This window comes from Rutilus rutilus (assembly GCF_951802725.1).
Source record: "Rutilus rutilus genome assembly, chromosome: 6".
In the NCBI taxonomy this organism is placed as follows: domain Eukaryota; kingdom Metazoa; phylum Chordata; class Actinopteri; order Cypriniformes; family Leuciscidae; genus Rutilus; species Rutilus rutilus.
Genome location: NC_140214.1, coordinates 32,984,971 through 33,005,752, shown reverse-complemented (window position 1 = coordinate 33,005,752; position 20,782 = coordinate 32,984,971). Strand labels below are relative to the sequence as shown.

At 42.2% G+C, this 20,782-nt stretch overlaps 1 protein-coding gene across 1 annotated transcript; it reads right to left on the bottom strand.

The window, feature by feature from the left end:
• Positions 1-753: 753 nt before the first annotated feature.
• Positions 754-18,959, bottom strand: cwc25 (CWC25 spliceosome associated protein homolog). The gene is made up of 9 exons (XM_084411565.1): positions 18,808-18,959; positions 18,384-18,556; positions 17,920-18,156; positions 17,476-17,545; positions 16,904-17,043; positions 16,697-16,766; positions 2,038-2,243; positions 1,674-1,838; positions 754-1,426 (listed from the first exon to the last, which is right to left on the bottom strand). Exons 1-9 carry the CDS (start codon positions 18,823-18,825, stop codon positions 1,312-1,314), a joined length of 1,194 nt encoding a protein of 397 aa, XP_084267691.1. The 5' UTR covers positions 18,826-18,959; the 3' UTR covers positions 754-1,311.
• Between the last annotated feature and the right edge of the window lie 1,823 nt (positions 18,960-20,782).

The following is a 20,782-nucleotide window of genomic DNA, read 5'->3' as shown; positions in this document are numbered from 1 at the left end:
TTTTATTTGCTGCTGGGTTTATATATACTAGATGTTACAGAGACAATCTAAGTTCTCAAACAATATATATATATATATATACACACACACACACACACACACACACACACACACACACACACACAGGACAAACCACATCCAACAGGGGTATTTGTACATGCAAAAGGAAGCTGTCTGAAAGAGATGTCTGGGTATTGACCCAGATTGGATAACAAAAACATAAAATCACAGCTGCCCAACTCACTGCAGAATTAAATATGCACCTTGACACACCTTGAGCTCCACAGAGTCAATATTCATGGTCGGGCTGCAAATGCCAAACCTTTGGTCCAATGGTGCCAGGAGTGGAAATCTTGTGTGTATGAAGTGTCTACCTTCTCTTGTAATTCTCAGGAGAATTCCAGTGTGGAGAAGCCCCAGATCACCAAGAGTGTTGCATGACCAAAGTGAATCACAGGGATGGATCAATGATGGTTTGGGTTGTAATATCATGGCATTCCCTTGGCCCACTACTTGTGATAGAAGGGTGCGTCAATGCCAGTAGGTTGTGCCATATATTAAAATAATACAGACAGCGAGACAGAGTGGTTTGATGAACGCGAAAGTGAACATCTCCCATGGCACAGTCACCAGATCTGAATATTATTGAGCCACTTTGAGGGTGGAGTGAGTCAGAAAACATTTTCCTCCACCAGCATCATGTAGTGACCTGGCCAATGCTCTGCAAGGGGACTTTTTTTTTTTTTTTTTTTTACAGTAGTTTATTTGCACAAATATAAAATATATACAATAAAAACAAGAAAGTACAACCCATATGCTGTGCAGGGAGAGGCTAAAAAAAAAAACCAAAAGGCTTATTTGAAGCCTCCACTACAAAAAAAAAAAAAAAAAAAAAAAAAAAACAATGATGAAATTAAAGAGCTAAATTAAAATAACAAATATATAAATGTATATGACTGCATCAAGTTAATTACAACATACAACAGGAAAGGCTCAAAATTCCTCTGGCCACTGTTAGGGACTGTCATTCCTTAGATGAACTGATTCTGTATTGGCCACAAAAGGAGGCCTGACACCATAATAATAAATCATTGTGGTTTTCATAGACAATTTCATTGTCTAACGTGTGTGTCTGTTTGTGTGTGTGTCTGTGACCTACTGATGCTGATGACTGGAGAATGTTGGTTAAGTACAAAGCCCATTGCATTTTATTTACAAGCAAGAGCTTCAATAAAAACGACAAATTTAAAACAATCTTAAACCAGTAAAATACAAAAGACAGAGGTAAATGTTTGTATTTTTATGTTCTCCTCATCTTCTCATGAAGTTCTTCTCCAGAGCAGCAGGGGTCCTCTGAATGGAGTGAATGTTTCTTTTCACACGGTCCTCCAGAGACGACGTGGCAGCACTCTCTAGCTTCATGTCACTGTAAATAGATTACACACACACAAATTAATTAGTGAGCAATACATTATTATCCAAATCATTTCTTAATGCTAAAAGTGCCCATTTGCATGTATGCTGGAGCAGAATTAAGATATTCCTGATTCCCACTTCTGTGCCAATTAACATAAACCATCAACTTTTCCATGGTGATCCACAAGTTTGCTACAAGTAAAACCACTGGGTGCAACAGTGTTAAGAATTCTGTTTTCAGTAATAAAAATACTGACTGTATGAAGCCAGCATGACGGTCCTGTTTGGCACTCTCTCTGGCTTTCTCCTGGTCCTCTTGTCGCTTGTATCTCTGCACATTACTTTCCCTTTCAATTTCTCTTTCACGGGCAAAATCCATCATTTCCCTTCTCTTCTTCTCCAACTCTTCAGCTGAGAGGCGTCTGAGAGAATGGAAAAATGTAGTTGCATTTTATGTGGCCAACAAAACTGAAAGTCTTCTACAGCTAAAGAAACAAATGACATGTGATCATGCCAGAGGTTTAAAATAAGACTCATGTTCAGAATTACCAACACATAAACAAAACATTCATTCTTTATTAAATCTACTACATGATACAGCAACTCAAGGAAGTGTCATACTTGCTGTAATTGGTGTACTGTGGTCTTTGATGGCGGTCCCGGTGTCTCGGCGGGCTGGGGGCTTTGGGTTTAGGTCTTCGCTCTGACTCTCGAGAGGAAGGATTGTCCCGGTCTGCTTTGTGAGAAAACGGGGATCGACTCCTGTCTCTTGAATGATGATCTGTGTGGTTAGACGCTGAAGAGTGATGGGATCTGTTTTCTGGTAACTGAAACAGGGAAGAAAGGAGTACATTTCAAAGTTGGCACGAAACGGAAGTTGAAAGTGAAACGGCTTCTCCAACAAGAAAGCAAGCAGGACTCGATTTAGTCCATCGGGAATTGATTGAATCAGTCAACCATTGTGGTTTGCTATTGGTGGGTTCCTCGCGCCAGTAAACATGTCATCAGAGAAGATCGTTGCAAGAGGGAGGGGAAGTTATTTAAAGATTATAAGGACACATGAATTAAAAAATAATAATAGTCAAATAAATAAATAAATGATGTACATGGAACAGGGTTCCCACACCTTGGTTAAAGGGATGGTTCAGAGTAATATCAACCTAGGGTCCTTTGCACCATGACCTCGAGCCAAACATCCCCCCCAGAAGCCTTTTTTCCCTTGGTCGAACATTATTAAAGTTAGAGCTTATTTGGAGATATCAGCCGGATGACTTAGTGCAGGCGCTAATGGATCCTAGGCTGTATCTCGTAAATTACCCCACTAATAATGCCCAGAATGGTACCAATGGTTCTACAGTAGTACTAATAGGTTCTGTACTCATAAAACGAGGCATTGGAAAGTTTCTAAGTACTTCAGGAGTTTATTTAAAGGGGACATATCATGCTAAATCCACTTTTTTAGCCCTTAAATGCATTTTGTTGTATATTTGGAATGTTTAGAAGTACAGAAAAGTTTAAATTAGTCTCTTCAGGTGCTTTGTTGATATCTTAATATTCTGGTTTGGTCATATTTTGCAACCTGTTCCGATTTTTCTACTTTACTTTCTTAAAACACACGGTGGTCATGGTTTAGCAGTACCTTTGTTTTTTTTTTCTCTCTTTTTTTTTTTTTTTTTTTTTTAAGTACACGTCTGTAGCAGTATTACTGTTGTTGAGTGTCATGACTAGGGATGGGAATTGAAAACCGGTTTCACTCGAGAACCGGTTCTAAGTTTTATGAACAATCGATATTGTATGCCCTCGACGTTAACGATTCCTCTTATCAATGCTCCTGCTCCGAGTCCCAGCCATAGACTGTGAACTCACAACTTTCGTCATGACGTCAAAGTGATTTGAGCAGAGGAGGTAATCATGGAGAGGAAGAGGCGATCTAAAGCTTATTGGCTTTATTTTACGAAACGAGACAAATTATGCCGTTTGCAATAACAGGGTTTTTCCTGCATTGAACTTGTTTTAGCGCCCGCCAAAACGATTTTTTTGTCCCGCCAAAGTCTTATTTGATCGGTGAGTAATGTAGATGAACTGCCGCGCTTGTGACAGGGCACATGTTTAACTGAAAGAACGAGCAGAGAGAGAGACCCGGTCGCGCACGCACTCTCTCTCTTCGGAGCCAGGCGAAAGTGTAAACAAGACTTCACTGTCTCCAAATTAGGCGCTGTCTTGCTCTCTCTCCCTCGCACATATTAATCAAAATAAATCGACACGGTGGTAAAAGGTCGGAAGACCAAAGTTTCATGTGGAGCATTCGGAGAACGTGTGAATAAAAAGTTTCTGTGCCGCTAGAGAATCGTATCTCTGCTATCAAACTACAAAAATGGCAGAACGGGGTGGAGTTGAACCGAGTGTCACCTCTGCAACCTGGAGAGGGAGCGGGGTATGAAGTGTCACATTTGCATTTAAAGAGACCGCACCAAAACGAGTTGCTCTCAGACGCACATCAGAAAAGGAGTAGAAAAGGGGCCTGTGGAGATATAATAATGAGGAATTCAGACCCAAGCATTGCAGTTCCGCTTTATATAGACCACAAATGTATGATTTATATTAAAGCCCGACCGATAGATCGGCAGGCCGATATTATCGGCCGATATTAGGCATTTTCCAAACTATCGGTATCGGCATTTATAACGGCCGATAAATTAAAATAAAAAAAAACGCAGTGTGCAGTGATTTATGTAAGGATGGCGCTGCCAATAAAGCACCTAAAAGCTGTTACAAAGAACTGGCAAAAGTGGCAAAAAAAATAACAGCTGCGTCCGGTGTAGACACAGTGTTAAAGCTCATTCTGCTACGTTACAACATCAAGCAATATTCCAATAATTTATGTAATTATAACACTTTATATAGGGCCATTTTGCATTAAAAGTAGCCAGATGGAGACGCCACACGTTCAGAATTAATACACTTTTAGTAAACTACAGAACAGCGCGAGCGGGAAGCGGCGCACCTCACGCGGGCAGAGAACGCGTCTGAGAACGGACACTGTTAGTGATATAAAACGCACACACAGGTCTGTTAAATTAAGCAATACTTTTAAGGTAGTCTAATATTTTTTTAACTAACAAAATTACTGACACAGTAAAGGGTAGATTTAAATAAAGAAAAACGAAATTTAAATAAAGAAATTAAACGAAATTTAAATAAAGAAATTAAACGAAATTTAAATAAAGAAATTAAACGAAATTTAAATAAAGAAACAAAATTTAAATAAAGAAAAACGAAATTTAAATAAAGAAACGAAATTTAAATAAAGAAACGAAATTTAAATAAAGAAATGAAATTTAAATAAAGAAATTAAACGAAATTTAAATAAAGAAATTAAACGAAATTTAAATTAAGAAATTAAACGAAATTTAAATAAAGAAAAACGAAATTAAATTAAAAAACGAGATTAATTTAGATTGATAATAACGGGTAAAAAGTCTAATACATTTTGTTTCTATTATTCTATTTTCCACAATGTCAAAGCAACACAGCTTAATCTAAAACACAAGCTCAGACATGCACTTCGGTCCATACAAACTCCGCTGTTCTGCGCTCTTGCCAGAGAAGACTTGCGCGTCGGTTCTATTTCTGGCATGCACGCGTTTTCCGAGTGGCTCGAGCCGCGCCTGAGAGACGTGTGTCTCACGCAGGCAGTGTGCAAACTCCAACCTGTTAACATGGGAGCCGAAATAAAAACGGCCATGCCACGCAGTCAGTGTGTCGCCGGCCTTATTCAAGCGCGAATGAGAACCGTTTCGCGGGGGATCCCAGATGTGAAAAAAAAACAACAACACATATTCAAATGTCAAATTTTCAAATCGAATACCAACCCACCGAACGAATATTCGGGTCCAGCCCTGTAGCCTAGTTTCACGTTTAGTACATTTTGCTTACTACTTATTTAAAATAGTATAAAACTACTGTACATATGTAATTATAAACGTTTTCATTATGATATTATTAATTTTACTTTACTAAAAAGATCTGAGTTCTTCCTCCACTAAATTAAGATTAAAAATAGAAGAGTATTTAGAATATAATATAATATAAAATGCAATGCAAACTAGTTTGGTTACAGCTCAAATTCTCATTCTATCATTCACCCTGCCTCCATTACATATCTTTGTCACACAAGTGTTTAATCACCACATTTGAGTTATCATTGCAAAACGTTTATATATTTATTCTGTTTATACTGTGTATTCTATATACAGTACCCATCAAAAGTTTGTACACACCAATTGGAAAGTGTGTCCAAACTTACTGTACTATAATACACATAAATAATATTGCTACTGTATTATAATATACACACAAATAATATCGGCCGATATATCGGTATCTGGCTTTTTTTTATCGGTATCGGCATCGGCGCCCAAAAATCCATATTGGTCGGGCTCTAATTTATATGTAAAAAGGAACGATTTAAAAGCATGATATGTCTCCTTTAAATAACACTTGCCTGATGGTTAATGCTACCGCCAACCCGCACGTCAAGGTCACTTCAGTGATTAGGGAAAAGCACGTAAAAGTCCTGGCAGAAAGCGATGTTGAAAGCAATAAAAAATGTTGGATATACTGGCTTTCTGCCAGGACTTTTACGTGCTTTTCCCTAATTACTGAAGTGACCTTGATGTGCGGGTTAGCGGTAATTAGGCAAGTGTTATTTAAATAAACTCCCGATGTACTTATACATTTTCCCAAAAAGTTTTTCCCCAGAAAAAAGGCTTCTTGGGGGGTGTGTTTGGCTCGAGGTCATGGTGCAAAAGATCCTAGGTTGATTTTACGCCGAACCATCCCTTTAACTTCAAGGACCTTTCAAGGACTTTCCAGGTCAAATTCAAGGACTTAACCCCCTGGGGTCGGCGGTATCGCCGGCGATACCAGCTCGCTTTTTTTTTTATCAGTGTAAAAGAGACTCATAAATACTCTGTTGACTTTGATTTTCCATAGGAGTTTCATACATCAATCTCTCCTGTTAAGTGTGTATTTTTTTGTGTATACTCACAATAAAAACAGTGTTGTGCTTTTTGCCAAATAAAGAAAAATAAACACGAAGCAAGGTCTGCCTTCTCTCTGTCAGTTAAGTCCATTCTGAAACGCGTCCGAAAATGAACCATAACTCAGCGAATACTCAGTCAAACAGTCACACAGGCATGAAGCTTGAATTCTCTTCTTTTAAATGAAGTAATTTTTATAAAAAACAAATATTCTCAGTTTATGCAATCTGTATGAAAAGAGAGAGATGTCAGTCGTTCTCATCTCAGCTCATTATTTTTAATTTGACCCCGCCCACGGAGAACGCGCGGTATTCAAACGCAAATGACTGAGGCAATCCATGCAAACTGTGAACGCCCCCATATCAGCTCGAGAAAACACATCAAGCTTATTCAGATCATTGTACTTGTTTACACCGTCTCGCAGCGCTGTGAGGAATAATACTATCGTAATAATAATAATAATAATGGAAAATGTACCTCAGAAGTGCGGGTATTTCGAGGAGCAACAGATCCTGAGCTATGGAATACTGTAGTAAGTTTTTTTTTCATTCTCAAGTGAATCGCGTTTCTGTGTGTGTGTGAATGAATGAACGAACGAACGGCAGAGATGCGCGCTGTTTAACACAACTCACAAAAAAAACGGTTTAAATTTGAATCGCGTTTCTGTGTGTGAATGAATGTTTCGCTTTTAGCAAACTGTATTGCTATACTGAGTAAAAATCGACTGAAATATGTTGAAATAAAATGTATTTGTATAAGCAACGTATTAAACTGCAAATTAACATTTATATTTCTTATAATAAAAACGAAAGACCTATGTTACAGACATATGAAAGACAACATTTCGTTGATTAGTTTTGGATAGATTATACATTTTTACTGTAAAATATCTGCCACCTCAAATAAGCTTTTGTTTGCCAATTTTTGCTCATATGTTAAATATAGTATGTTTTGTCAAAAATAAAGTAATCAAATAATATGTTATAGTGTTTATTCCAATGTAGCCTAGGCTATATTCAAGTAATGAATCCTTAACTTTGAAATATGTATGATAAAATGTATACTTTAGTTTTTACAAAGAAAGATTACACTTGAATTGTTGTTGTAATTGTAACCTTTTTAATAAAAAATATATATATATTTACAAGGTAATAAACAAACTATTAAAAGGTAAATATAAGCCTTTTCTTTAAATAATTTGTATTGTGTTTTATTAGTGACAAATTTGGGGAGAGGATAAATATTCCAAAACTGAAAATACAGTATGAGAATTAACTGCACAATTACTAGACATGTTTTCCTTGGATATTATAGGCCAATTTGCAAGCACAATTTGTGAAAAAAAAATAAATAAATTTGAGATGCTTCCAACTGTTGCTCTTGCATTGTTTCTTGTGGCTCAGTGACACACCTGAATGAATGGCTCATTAAGTATGCGGGCCCCATTGTCTCCTCAGGTGCGAACCACTAAATATGCATGATGGTGTTGGATCGTTGACGCCCCCCTCGCATATTGCCTTTCCAAACAGAAAGTGTTTTGCAAAATGGAAATCAATGTATTGTGTTATGTGAATGATTAGGCAGGATGATTTTCACATCATTTTGAAGAAAAAAACCCTAGGCGACAACATCCATTAGTCAAAAGTCTTATTGACACATATTTAGTATGTGTTTTGTGGCCTTATTTCAGAAACTTTAGTTTTTAGTTTTTTTCAATAACCATGCATAAACATTATTCTCTCAAAAATACAAACATGTACATTCATGTTGCTCACATATTATGGTAGCCCTGTTTGTGCTAAATAGAGTGTAATTACACCTTTGCCATTAATATGTTTATAAGCAACTGAAAAAAGCACAAATGTCAGGGCATGTCAGAACATCTCAAGGACCCCAAAAACACCTCAGACCCCAGAGGGTTAATGTAAGAGAACACATTTCAAGTAAGAGCAAGGTTACATCGTGTTACCTTGTAAGTTACATTGTTACAGTTTTCATGTGTCATTTTTCAAAAGCATTTTTTTTTTTTTTGTGGCCATATGACAGAGATCTGATTTTCTATTTGTCATACTTCTGTTTTGCATAAAACTGAAGAATATATCCTATACTGTATTCTAAAATGATCTGATATTAACTTTTGCATGGATTTTATTGAAAAGAGCTTAGGCTCATCTAACCAGAAGTTTTAAGATATGAATATGCTTTTAAAGGGACAATAAGTAGCTTTTTAGGTATTTTATTATCTCAAATCAATATTTTTATTCATAAATATGCCCTCAATGGTGTACAAATACCTCTGCCAATGATCAGACTAATCCTCGTAAACGAAGAATTTATTATCTTTATATACATGGGACGGGTAGGTCCACGGTGGCTTCCATGTAGTTCCGCCAGCTTGAAAAACTATAATAGCAGAGAGGGACAAAAAGTACTAGGCCAACGCGTTTCGTTCAGAGCCAGCGTCACGTGACTGAAGGCAGCAGAAGCGGAGGAGCAGAGCAGTTGAGAGGCGCTTGTCACTGCCGCGGCAAGTTTAAAAGGATGCACTGCACGGTTATTTATACACCGTTCATTCATACATACATATGAGTCACAGGATAAGGAGTCCTCGTCATCGAAAAAGTCCAAAATAGACCGTAAAAGGAAACGTGACCGGAGATTACAAAAACAAGGGTTAATGTCGGGATAGCTAATGCAGGAGAAAGCTTTCAAAACAAGAGATGCTGAAGTTGCCTGCTTTCTTCTCGACAGGTAAGTCAATGTTACGGTCTTAATTACAAGCTTATTTTTCATTGCTTGGTTGTGAACTTTATTATATAGATAGTAGAACATTTATAGTTATATCTATTTATCTATTCATAGTAAGTTAAACAGGCTCTTTGATGAATAGCCGCTATTGAGTAAAGTAACGTTAGAGAAGGCACGGATGATGATGATATCTAACAGTGCACGTACTTCAAAAATATAACGAATAAAGGCGGCATTACTACTAACTACCATAGTTAATGTTTTTCACAGTCAGTAATTTATACTGTAACATTCTTTTTTTCGTTGATTCAAGTTTCAGTTTGTTTTAAATAACAAACCTGTTCACCCGAAGGAAAACTCGAAGTGCTATTATAAGACATCCTGTCATAGCTTTTTGGTACATAACGTCTACCGTAGATGCAACGCGCATTTGAAAAAGTGAGGCGCTGGAGAGCATTATTCGTTTGAATGCAAAATACAGTTTCACCACTAGATGGGAGAAATTCCTACTTAGTGTCCCTTTAAGTTAAGTTTTTCTTGCCTCATGGGTTTACATTATCTTAACAAGCAAAGCAATTCAACATTACATTAAATAAAATAAAATATTTTGGCAACAGATGATCACAAATGTGTTATGTTTATTGAACACAATTGAACTGACTGACTGTTCATTGACTGAACATATTTGGGTTAGTATGCATAGGCCATGAAGTGTTTCAAGGACCCGTGGGAACCCTGTTGGAAAACGTCTCGGTTACGTATGTAACCCTCGTTCCCTGAGTTCAGGGAACGGAGAGTTGTCGTCGGGGGAGTTCCCTGACAAATTGGGATCACGCTAGGGAGACCAATTGCCAACGAGTGAATTAAAACGAGCCAATGAAAATTGGCATGCAGGATTTGCATTCCGCAGCCCGCCTACCAGTGCGGGTATAATAAGGCGGAAGCAACACATGCATAGCGCTTTCCGCTGAGGAGCCGAACGGTGTCCAGTCCTCCGCGAAGGTACAGCAACATGGCGAAGGGACGACACGTCTCCGTCCCCTGAACTCGGCCAACCCGAGGAAGGCCTGGAATACACATATGTACTAGCCCAGTGGGATACTGAAACATATGGCAGTCCCTGAGGTGGTCCCAATCCAAGGGAAGTGGGAGCGTACTCAACAGAGACGACAGAACGAGTCTGTCAAGGGGAAGACACGGCTGAACTGCACGTGGCATCATGGGTCACCGTAGAGACCACTGGAAAAAACACCCAGTCTACTAGCAACTCCTACTAGAGGTAGCAGACCTGGCGCCGGGTGGTCCGCCACGCCCGGCACCGGAGGGGTGATGGAGGAACTCACGAGGCTCACCAACGTAGGGCGCCATACGGAGCAAAGGACCCACGTATCCGGCCGAGGCACGGAGTGGCGTAGCAAGCCGACACAACCTATTCCCTCGCACCACTGGCCGTAGCGAGTACTCGGGAGGAAACAGGTTCTATATAAGGCTATAGAACCTAGCGAACGTGTTCGGTGTCGCCCAGCCCGCAGCTCTACAGATGTCTGTCAGCGAGGCGCCTTGAGCCAAAGCCCAGGAAGCGGCAACACCTCTAGTAGAGTGAGCACGCAACCTGGGAGGACAAGGCTCACCCAGAGACTCATACGCTCGGGTGATAGCATCCACTAACCAGTGGGCTAACCTCTGCTTGGAGACAGCCTTCCCCTTCTGCTGGCCTCCGTAACAGACAAAGAGCTGATCTGAGGTCCTGAAAATTTGCATTCTGTCAATATAAACCCGAAGGCTTATACGGGACAGAGAAAAAGCTAGGGCTGGGTCAGCCTCCTCCTGGGGCAGCGCTTGCAGGTTCACTACCTGATCCGCGAAGGGAGTGGTAGGAACCTTGGGCACATATCCGAGCCGGGGTCTCAATACAACGTGAGAAAGGCCTGGCCCGAACTCTAGGCACGATTCGTCGACCGAAAATGCCTGCAGATCCCCGACCCTCTTGAAAGAGGCCAATGCTAACAGGAGCGCTGTCTTAATGGACAGGATATTAAGCTCGACTGTCAACAAAGGCTCAAAGGGAGGAAAGAAGAGCTCTAAGTACCAGAGCTAGGTCCCAAGAGGGTACAGAGTGCAAAACACGAGGTGGATTTAACCTCCTAGGTTAAGACTCCTTAAGGAATCTGATGATCAGGTCATGCTTCCCCAAAGACTTACCTTCTACTGCATTGTGATGCGCGGCTATTGCAGCGACATACACTTTGAGGGTGGAGGGAGACAGCCTTCGCTCCAACCCAGGAAGGAAGGAAAGCACGACTCTGATCGGGCAAATTCGGGGGTCCTCCTGACGGGAGGAACACCATTCGACGAACAGGTTCCACTTCAATGCATAGAGGCGCCTCGTAGAGGGGGCTCTAGCGGAAGTGATGGTGTCTACCACTGCCTGTGGTAGATCACCTAGAACCTCCGCGTCCCATCCAGGGACCAGACATGGAGTTTCCAGAGGTCTGGACGCGGGTGCCATAGAGTGCCCCGTCTCTGAGAAAGGAGGTCCTTCCTCAGAAGAATCGGCCAAGGAGGGGCTGTCGCGAGGATGAGTTCCGTGAACCAAGTCCTGGTGGGCCAATACGGCGCCACTAGAAGGACCTGCTCCTCGTCCTCCCTGACCTTGCACAGGGTCTGTGCAAGAAGGCTCACTGGGGGAAACGTATACTTGCGCAAGTCCCGGGGCCAGCTGTGAGCCAGGGCGTCCGTGCCGAGGGTCCCCTCGGTCAGGGAATAAAACAACTGGCAATGGGTCGTGTCTGGAGAGGCAAACAGGTCTACCTGTGCGACTCCGAAGACACTCCAAGTCAGCTGGACCGTCTGGGGATGGAGTAGCCATTCTCCTGGCAGGGGAGGCAGCCGTGAAAGCTCGTCTGCCACATGGTTGAGCTCCCCTGGAACATGAACGGCACGAAGCGACCTCAGATGCTTCTGACTCCATAGGAGGAGGTGGGAGGCGAGTCGCGACATACGACAGGAGCGTAGACTACCTTGATGGTTGATGTACGCAACGGTCGCAGTGCTGTCCGTACGGACCAGTACGTGCTTGTGTCTGAGAAACCCCTTGAGGTGACACAAGGCTAGGCGTACTGCTTGCAACTCTAGGCAGTTGATGTGCCAATGCAGCTGGGGCCCCGTCCACAGACCCGAGACTGCATGCCCTTTGTACGTGGCCCCCCACCCCATGGCAGAGGCATCTGTGAAAACCACAGCATGCCTGGAAACCTGGACTAAGGGCACTCTGGCCCGAAGAAACACAGGATCCGACCATGGGGAGAAGGTTTGGCGACAGTGCGGGGTTACTTTGACCCGGAACGTGCCGCTCTGCCACGCCCACCTCGGGACTCGATCGTGAAGCCAGCGCTGAAGCGGTCTCATATGTAACAGGCCGAGCGGCGTTACTGCGGCTGCCATATGCCCCAGGAGCCTCTGAAATGGTTTCAGTGGAACCGCTGTCCTGCCTCGAAAGGACCTGAGGCAGGTGAGCACTGACTGGACGCGTTCCTCCGTGAGGCGCGCAGTCCGGGCGACCGAGTCCAGTTCCATACAGAGATAAGAGATCCTCTGCACGGGGCAGAGTTTGCTCTTGTCCCAGTAGACCTGAAGCCCCAACCGGCTGAGGTGCCGAAGCACCATGTCCCTGTGATCGCACAACATCTCGCGAGTGAGCTAGAATGAGCCAGTCGTCGAGATAGTTGAGAATGCGAACGCCTTGTTCTCTCATGGGAACAATGGCCGCCTCCGCGACTTCCGTGAAGACGCGGGGCGACAGGGCCAGCCCGAAGGGAAGGACTTTGTACTGATACGCTCGACCCTCGAACGCAAACCGTAGAAACGGTCTGTGTCGAGGAAAAATCGAGACGTGAAAGTACGCGTCCTTCAGTTCGATCGCTGCAAACCAATCCTGGGGACGGATGCATTCGAAAATGCACTTTTGCGTGAGCATTTTGAACGGGAGTTTGTGCAGGGCCCGATTCAAAACTCGCAGGTCCAGGATTGGCCGTAACCCACCGCCTTTCTTGGGTACAATGAAGTAGGGGACCTGTAAAAACCCGGACCTCATCTCGGCAGGAGGGACCGGCTCGATCGCGTCCTTCGCCAGCAGGACATCGATCTCTTTCCGCAAGACAGGGGCATCCACTGACCGCACACAGGTGAAGTGGATGCCTCTGAACTTGGGAGGCCGGCGTGCAAACTGAATTGCATAGCCGAACCGGATGGTGCGGATGAGCCATCGGGACGGACATCGGGAGAGACTGTCCCAACGAGCCTACCCGAACCACCGGCGTACCCGCGGACGGGCAGCGAGGTGGAAGGCAGGGACCCGGCTCTGGTGGCGTTGTAGGTCTGGGCGTGGAACTTGACACCAACCTGCTTCCACCTGTGGGCAGACGGCGGAGAAGGCCCGTGGGCATTCTGCTGCGGGCTGCCCGGTGGCGAGGGGAGGGGGAGAGACGAGGAACGAGGCCCTGACTCCTCGTGTCCTGGTCCGTGGAACTCCGAGTGGGCTGGTTTTGAGGCGCTTCTGGACCACCAGTGTGGACATCGTCTGACCGAGGGCCAGCGCTGTGACTAATCACGGTCAGTCACTAAGCGCAGCTCCACCCCGAATCAGAACTACCCACGTGCACGAGAAAAACTTCTGCAGATTTAGGCATGTTTGGCTTGCCATATTGGCACCAAAATGCTTCCATACTGCCAAAATTTTTCACACCCATCCAGGCACTTTAGACCCAGGAAGTGTGGCTGTCAAGTCTGAATCTTCAGCACGAGAACACACCATTATAGTAGGAACTCAGCATCATTTTCAGAGTATAACAGCCCTCTCTCCGATGTAGCGATCGACATCTGTCCTCCCCTGGAGCCCCGAATGAAATGCTTGGTCCCTCATGAGAAGGACCAGAATCCCATCCGAAAGCCTCGACGGCACACTGCATGCTGAGCGGCTCAAGCCTTTACGCGAAAGGGGAGACGAACAACGTGCCGACGTGGTCATGCACTCATGAGAGAACATGAACCACCCACAAACGCAGTCTCAACACACTGATTAGGCATGTGAAACAGTGATCGTGGCCGCCAACCAGACATGCAAGACAGTGAACGTGGCCATCGCCTCGATGACACACGGCACGTTGGGCGCTCAAGCCTTCAGGCAAGGCGAACAACGTGCCGACGTGGTCATGCTCTCATAAGAAAGCATAAACCACCCACGAACACAGTCTCAGCATGTTTGCGATGCGCTAGAGGAGTGGGAAGCTCGTGAGGGTCTTTCACCTGGCGAGACGTTCCGCACTGTAACCCCCAGATCACCAAATGCTCATTAGCCAAAGTAGTCCTCCCCTTTTTAGAAAAGGAAATAGATTGGGGAACAAGCAAAGGGACTCAACCTCGTAGAGGTACACGAGTCTTGACCGCGCATCTAGAGCGCCGCATGACGCGTGCTGGGTTGCCGTCAGGGTCCGAAATTAACACCCGCCAAGCGCCAAATGCGGGTAGATTTTCCGTTTGGCGAGTATATCTCAAAAGGCTATCCGCCACAGTGGCGGGTGAATGTTCATACCAAAATAATAAAATTGTCAGCGCGCACGCGCTCTTCTGCCTCCTACGAGCAGAGAGAGAGAGCGAGAGCGAGTGAGTGAGCCCCGGCCGCGCGCGCGCACTCACTATTCAAAGCGGACAAGCGTCAAGCTTCCCCGTACTTTTTGACAAGCGTCCTTGACAGGGCGGCCAGAGCTTCTTTGCAGCTCAAGTCGGCGGCGGTGTGTACGTTACAATTAACGCTCTATCTGTTGACGGCGCTGAGGAAAAAGGATATGTGAAGCTCCCGCCACTGGAAGAAGCGGTCGCCGCCCATTTGTGTCCTGCTCATCAAAGCCGTGCAGAGCGTCTTCAGTACTCGCGGATCGTGCATACTCAGCCGCTGGCCAGGCTGCTTCTGCTTTACACACCGTGGCCGGTCTTTTCTCGATAAAATTAGTTTTCTCATAGCGTTTGCAACGCAATACTCGTTCCCTTATCTCTCAGGGAACCGAGGTTACGTAAGTAACTTAGCCGAGTACGTTCTGCCTTCCTTTGCACATATGAGTCAGGAAACAAAACTGACAAAAAAAATAAAAAAATATTGATTTCACCCCAATGATAGTAATATTTCATATATTTCTCTCATTTTGATCAATATATATATATATATATATATATATATATATATATATATATATATATATATATATATATATATATATATATATATGTGTGTGTGTGTGTGTGTGTGTGTGTATATATATATATATATATATATGTATAATTATTATTATTATTTTTTTTTTATTATACATTTCAAATTTTGCTCTGGACAATTTTTTATGTTTGTATTCAAAATAATATGCCTACCTTATTATCTCGATTAAAAGTACTGAAATGAATGTATATGTGACAAAAAAAAGGGCTGTTTATTATTTTGGCCGGTAAAAAATATGCTTGGCTGGTGGATTTTTTCATCTACCAGTCCCCGTGGCAGGTGAGCCAAAAAGTTAATTTCGGACCCTGGTTGCCGTGACAACCCGCGCTGTCAGTCGGCGCTCGGCACGCTGAGCGGCTCGAGCCTTTAAAAAGGGGAGACGAACAACTTGCCGACGTGGTCATGCACTCCTGAGAGAACATGAACCACCCATGAACGTAGTCTCACACACTGATTAGGCATGTGAAACAATGAACGTGGCCGTCAAATGAGGACAGGAAACGATCGCATCCAGAAACACACGAGTGAAACGTCATCCTGAAAAGGACGCGATCTTCACTCGTGTTGCTCTTTCAGGAAAAAAGTACTCTCTCTATTGTGCTGAAGCACACAGGGACCCAACGCGGCAACACAGCGGGGAAACTGCAAGCTTAGAGACAATCTTAAAGCTCATTCACTCAGAGAGGACACAATCGGTCGGCTCCGAAGCTAAAAGCACTATGCATGCGTTGCTTCCGCCTTTTTATACCTGCGCTGGTAGGCGGGCTACGGAATGCAAATCCTGCATGCCAATTTTCATTGGCTCGTTTTAATTCACTCGTAGGCAATTGGTCTCCCTAGCGTGATCCCAATTCGTCAGGGAACTCCCCCGACAACACGTCGGAGTTCCCAGGACGAAAGGGAACTCATTTAAAATAAATAATATTCCATAAAAAAAAATAAAAAAAAAAGAATGGTCAATTTTGATTGCAAAAATAAATATTTGATAAATATTACCAGATCAATGTTAAGCAATGGTGTGGGAACATCATAACTGAAACTCAAAGTATTAAGTCATGCAGATTTAATAAGTACTCTAAGTGTCTATTACTGAGGTCAGCATAACCTATTATGGTAATGCAGAATGCCAATGAATTGAATTAAATATTAAAATTAAATAAAAGGTAATAATAAAAATCCAAAAGAAATATGTCAGTGAGAAAGCAGGGAGAAAATCACTTACTTGAAGCCCATAACCTGATTTATGATGTCCATTAGAGGTTGTCACATGATCTGATCGTTCCTCTTTTGACCTGGTTGGCCAAACAGACACACATATTGTTAAAGAACTTATTTAAATTAAGAATGCTGTCTCCCAAACAAAGAACAAAGAGAGATTCATGCCAGTAAATAAAACAATTTACAAGTAGATTAAAAATGTAATTTGTACCTATGCTTCCGGTCCTCCTCATCAGAGCTTGAACTCCTTTTTCTGTGCTTTTTCTCCTTCCTCCTCTCTTTCTCCTCTCTTTTCTCCTTTTTGTCCTTCTTCCGTTTCTTCTTTTTCTCTTTCTCAAGATTGTGACGCAACTACAGGGGTAGAAAACAAAAATGTCACAGACCAGCATGGTTGAAACTCCATTCAAAATTCAACAAAAAATGGCTAATTCATATATTGAATTTGAACTCAAGACCACAAAGAGAACGCATTATTATTCAGTTAGAATTTTACTTTAAATAGAAAAGTTCACTGAGAGTTCACTTTAAAAAGTTTGAAAAGAAAAACATTATATTTAATAAATTAACTTTTATCTTGTGGACCAGAGTGAAATAACACTTAATTTCCCAGAATTCCATTAACTGATGAATTTCTTGGATTGTAATTGGGTAAATTCCTATTCTTGTCAATTAAACTTCCAGTGCAACTTCTTGTGAGGTGTGACCAGTTAATGTCAAATTCCAAATAATTAATTAAAAGGGAGTTAACTGACCACTAAATATCATGCAAAATATACTACTCACCATCTTTTGGATTTCTTTCATTTTAACAGGATTTGTAAGAACTCCTCTCTTCTTCTCCTCCTCGCGTTTGCTGAAAACAAACAGGGTATGTTTTATATACATAAAACTCATGTTCTACTCGCTCCCATTATAAAGCTGGGAAGACTCAGAACCAGGACATTTTTTTTGTTTATATAACTCCGATTTTGTTTGGCTGAAAGAAGACAGTCATATACACCCAGGATAGCTTGAGGGTGAGTAAATCATGTGCTAATTTTAACTAACCCTTTAATAAAAAAAGAAAACATGAAGCAATTTTACTTTTTGGTTTTGCCCCTACTGTTCCGCAAATATACCGAACCGTGACTCCAAAACCAAGGTACGCACCAAACCGATATTTTTGTGTATCATTACAAGCCTTCTAGGTAAAAATAAAAATACACCATTTACACCATTCCAGCTTACCGGATCTCAAAAAGAGGGTCTTCTCTGATCTTAGCAGCCATATCATTAGTAGAGGCAGAACCTGTGGGGTTAAATATAGAGCCAGGCAGAAGGCCCGTCTCAGCCGATGGCCCGCTCTCAGGCTCCTCGTACTGCTGGGTGATCTGCTTGTCAATGGGGCGACCCATGAGGTATTCATCCCGAGAGATCTGTCCCGATGGACCCTGGTACATCCAGTCCAGACGGTCATCTTTCTTCCTGCAATAGTGAGGAATCTGATATTACATTACAGGCTACAGAAACCAGAGTTCGTTGTTGTCATGTCTAAGTTAATTATTGAATTTAATTTATTGAAAGGATATATAGCCCCTTGAGATGTAACGTTAGCATCTCATTTTTGAGGTATAACGTTAGATGTGTTATAAATTATAATACATTTTTGTAATGAAATAGCATGGTGCTGGGGTTGACTGAATGTTACACACTTTACAGCGCCTGTCTCTTGCGCATATCTGGTCATCTCTTCTCGGGCTCGCTCATCTTTAAGCTCCTTTTGCAGTTCCTCGATCTTCTTCCTCTCAGCCTCATGTTTCTGCTCCGCTTTCCACACTCGCTCGATGTTCTTCAGAGTTTGCGGATGCCAACTCTTTTTCAAGTTCTGGTGAGATTCGCCGGAGATAAATAAAAGTAGGTAAAGACAAAAATATGTGGAGTGAATCTCTTTTATGAAAATGGACAGACTTTTTTCAAATGGACTTCTTAGTTAAAATAATTGAGTTGGTGGTCATAAACAAGCCGAATTAAACTAACACCGAATTAAACTAAGCCACGCAGATTATCATTAGCAACTGGTTTCTCGTGATTTAGCATAATTGCGCTAACGTTACTGACAAAAAAAATTGTACTTACAAGGTCACCACCTCCCATGTTGTTGAGGCTGTACTGATATTATAATATGTTAGAATTTATTATTTTAAACCCACAATCCTAATGTCGATAGCATACATCTACACTTCCATTTTTGTTGTGGAACGAAGCTCGAACGTACTTCCGGTTCAACCATACATTTGCAAAATAAAAGTCCTCATGACATTTAGAGTGCACTTTTGATCCAGCTCAGACAGCTCACATCTCCTGAAAACTTCAGGATCAGTAGCTGGATATACTATAGATTCAGGACTAGCGCGGGGTCACAGCAGCCCTGCGATCACAACCTTGAATCAATTTGCTTTTTGTAAAGGCCATATGATTTTCAAATAGATGGATGGATAGATAGATAGATAGATAGATAGATAGATAGATAGATAGATAGATAGATAGATAGATAGATAGATAGATAGATAGAGATTCTTAGACAGACAGACAGACAGATAGACAGACAGATTCTTAGACAGACAGATAGATAGATAGACACAGATTCTTAGACAGACAGACAGACAGACAGATAGATAGATAGATAGATAGATAGATAGATAGATAGATAGATAGATAGATAGATAGATAGATAGACAGACAGATAGAGACATTTCGACTGTATTGGGAGTCACTGCCACATCAGCAAATGTTAAGTGTTTTATGTGCTTCACTGGTTACATCTAATCATTTCACCCGTCCTCTTGTCATGTTGTAAACGTGTAGCCTGCCCTACGCCACATTTTATGAACTTTCCCAGTCACTTTTTCCATTACCTACAGGCACATTAGATTATAACTGCTCGTTTATTTCAAATGAGTGAACACAGTCTGCCCAGGAATGAAGACATGATAGATATGGAAATATGGCATGGTTGTTTGTGTGAGAGAGTGATGAGGTGGGAGAGTTGGAGCAGAAAAGTTAGAGGCAAGCTGCTACCTGTTCAGACCGACTAGATCAGACTAGTTTAAGGCATGCTTATTTGTTTAGTCACTTGGACATCCATCCATCCATCCATCCATTAATTCATTTATTTATAAAAGTAGGCTAATATAAATAAATACATGATAAAAACTGATGCATTTTCATGAGCCTTTTTTTTTTCTTTTTTTTTTTTTAAAGATATAGTCCACAAAACACATAGTTCACTCTTCAGGGCTTGTAGCAGATGGATTTGGGAAAGTCTTTATTACTCCCTTTCGAAAATGAGTTCAAATGACATCAGAACAAAGTCATACAAGATGAGCCCAGTGTATTTAAAAGGGCTAATGCAAAACAAATAACCTCACTGCAACAGAGACATAATAGATTGTGCTCCACCATTACTGAAGAATGCTTCCCATTGCCCTTGTTTTCCTCTTCTTCTCCCCCCTGCTGCTGCCATGCGGAGGTGCATCTGTCAAACCTGCGCGTGTTTTCCAACAGAGCCACGGAAACCTCAGCAGACACACAGGTAGGCTTTAGTTTAGACAGTGTTGAAACTGTTTCAGTGAGTCTTCTGTAAACTTAGCGCCCTCTCCAAGGTGCTGAAACTGTCAGTGTGAATTCAATGTAATCTAAATCTAAACGGATATTTTGTTTCTATGCATGCAAAATATATTTTAGCCAATAGTTTCAGAGTTTTTGCTAAACGCTTATGCCATGTTTTTCAAGGCGGGGCAGACTTTTACCTGTATTTCCTATTAGACAGGACTATCTGAAGGCTACATCCCGCGACTCCTTATACTGCTCTCAAACACAAAGGATGCCGAACAGGACAATAACATGCTCTTCAGAGGAACTCTTCTCGACAGAGATGCAGGTCCCATGAAAAGACAGGAGAATGAAGCTGAACCCCCCACGGAAGTCTTCACAGTGAAACAGACTAAACGCAAGGAAGGCTGCAGGTTTTTGTACTATAAAACATGGACCGCTTGCTAAAATTAAAAGGTGTTTTTTTCAGGTTGCGCTTGTCCAATGCATGAGTGAGTGT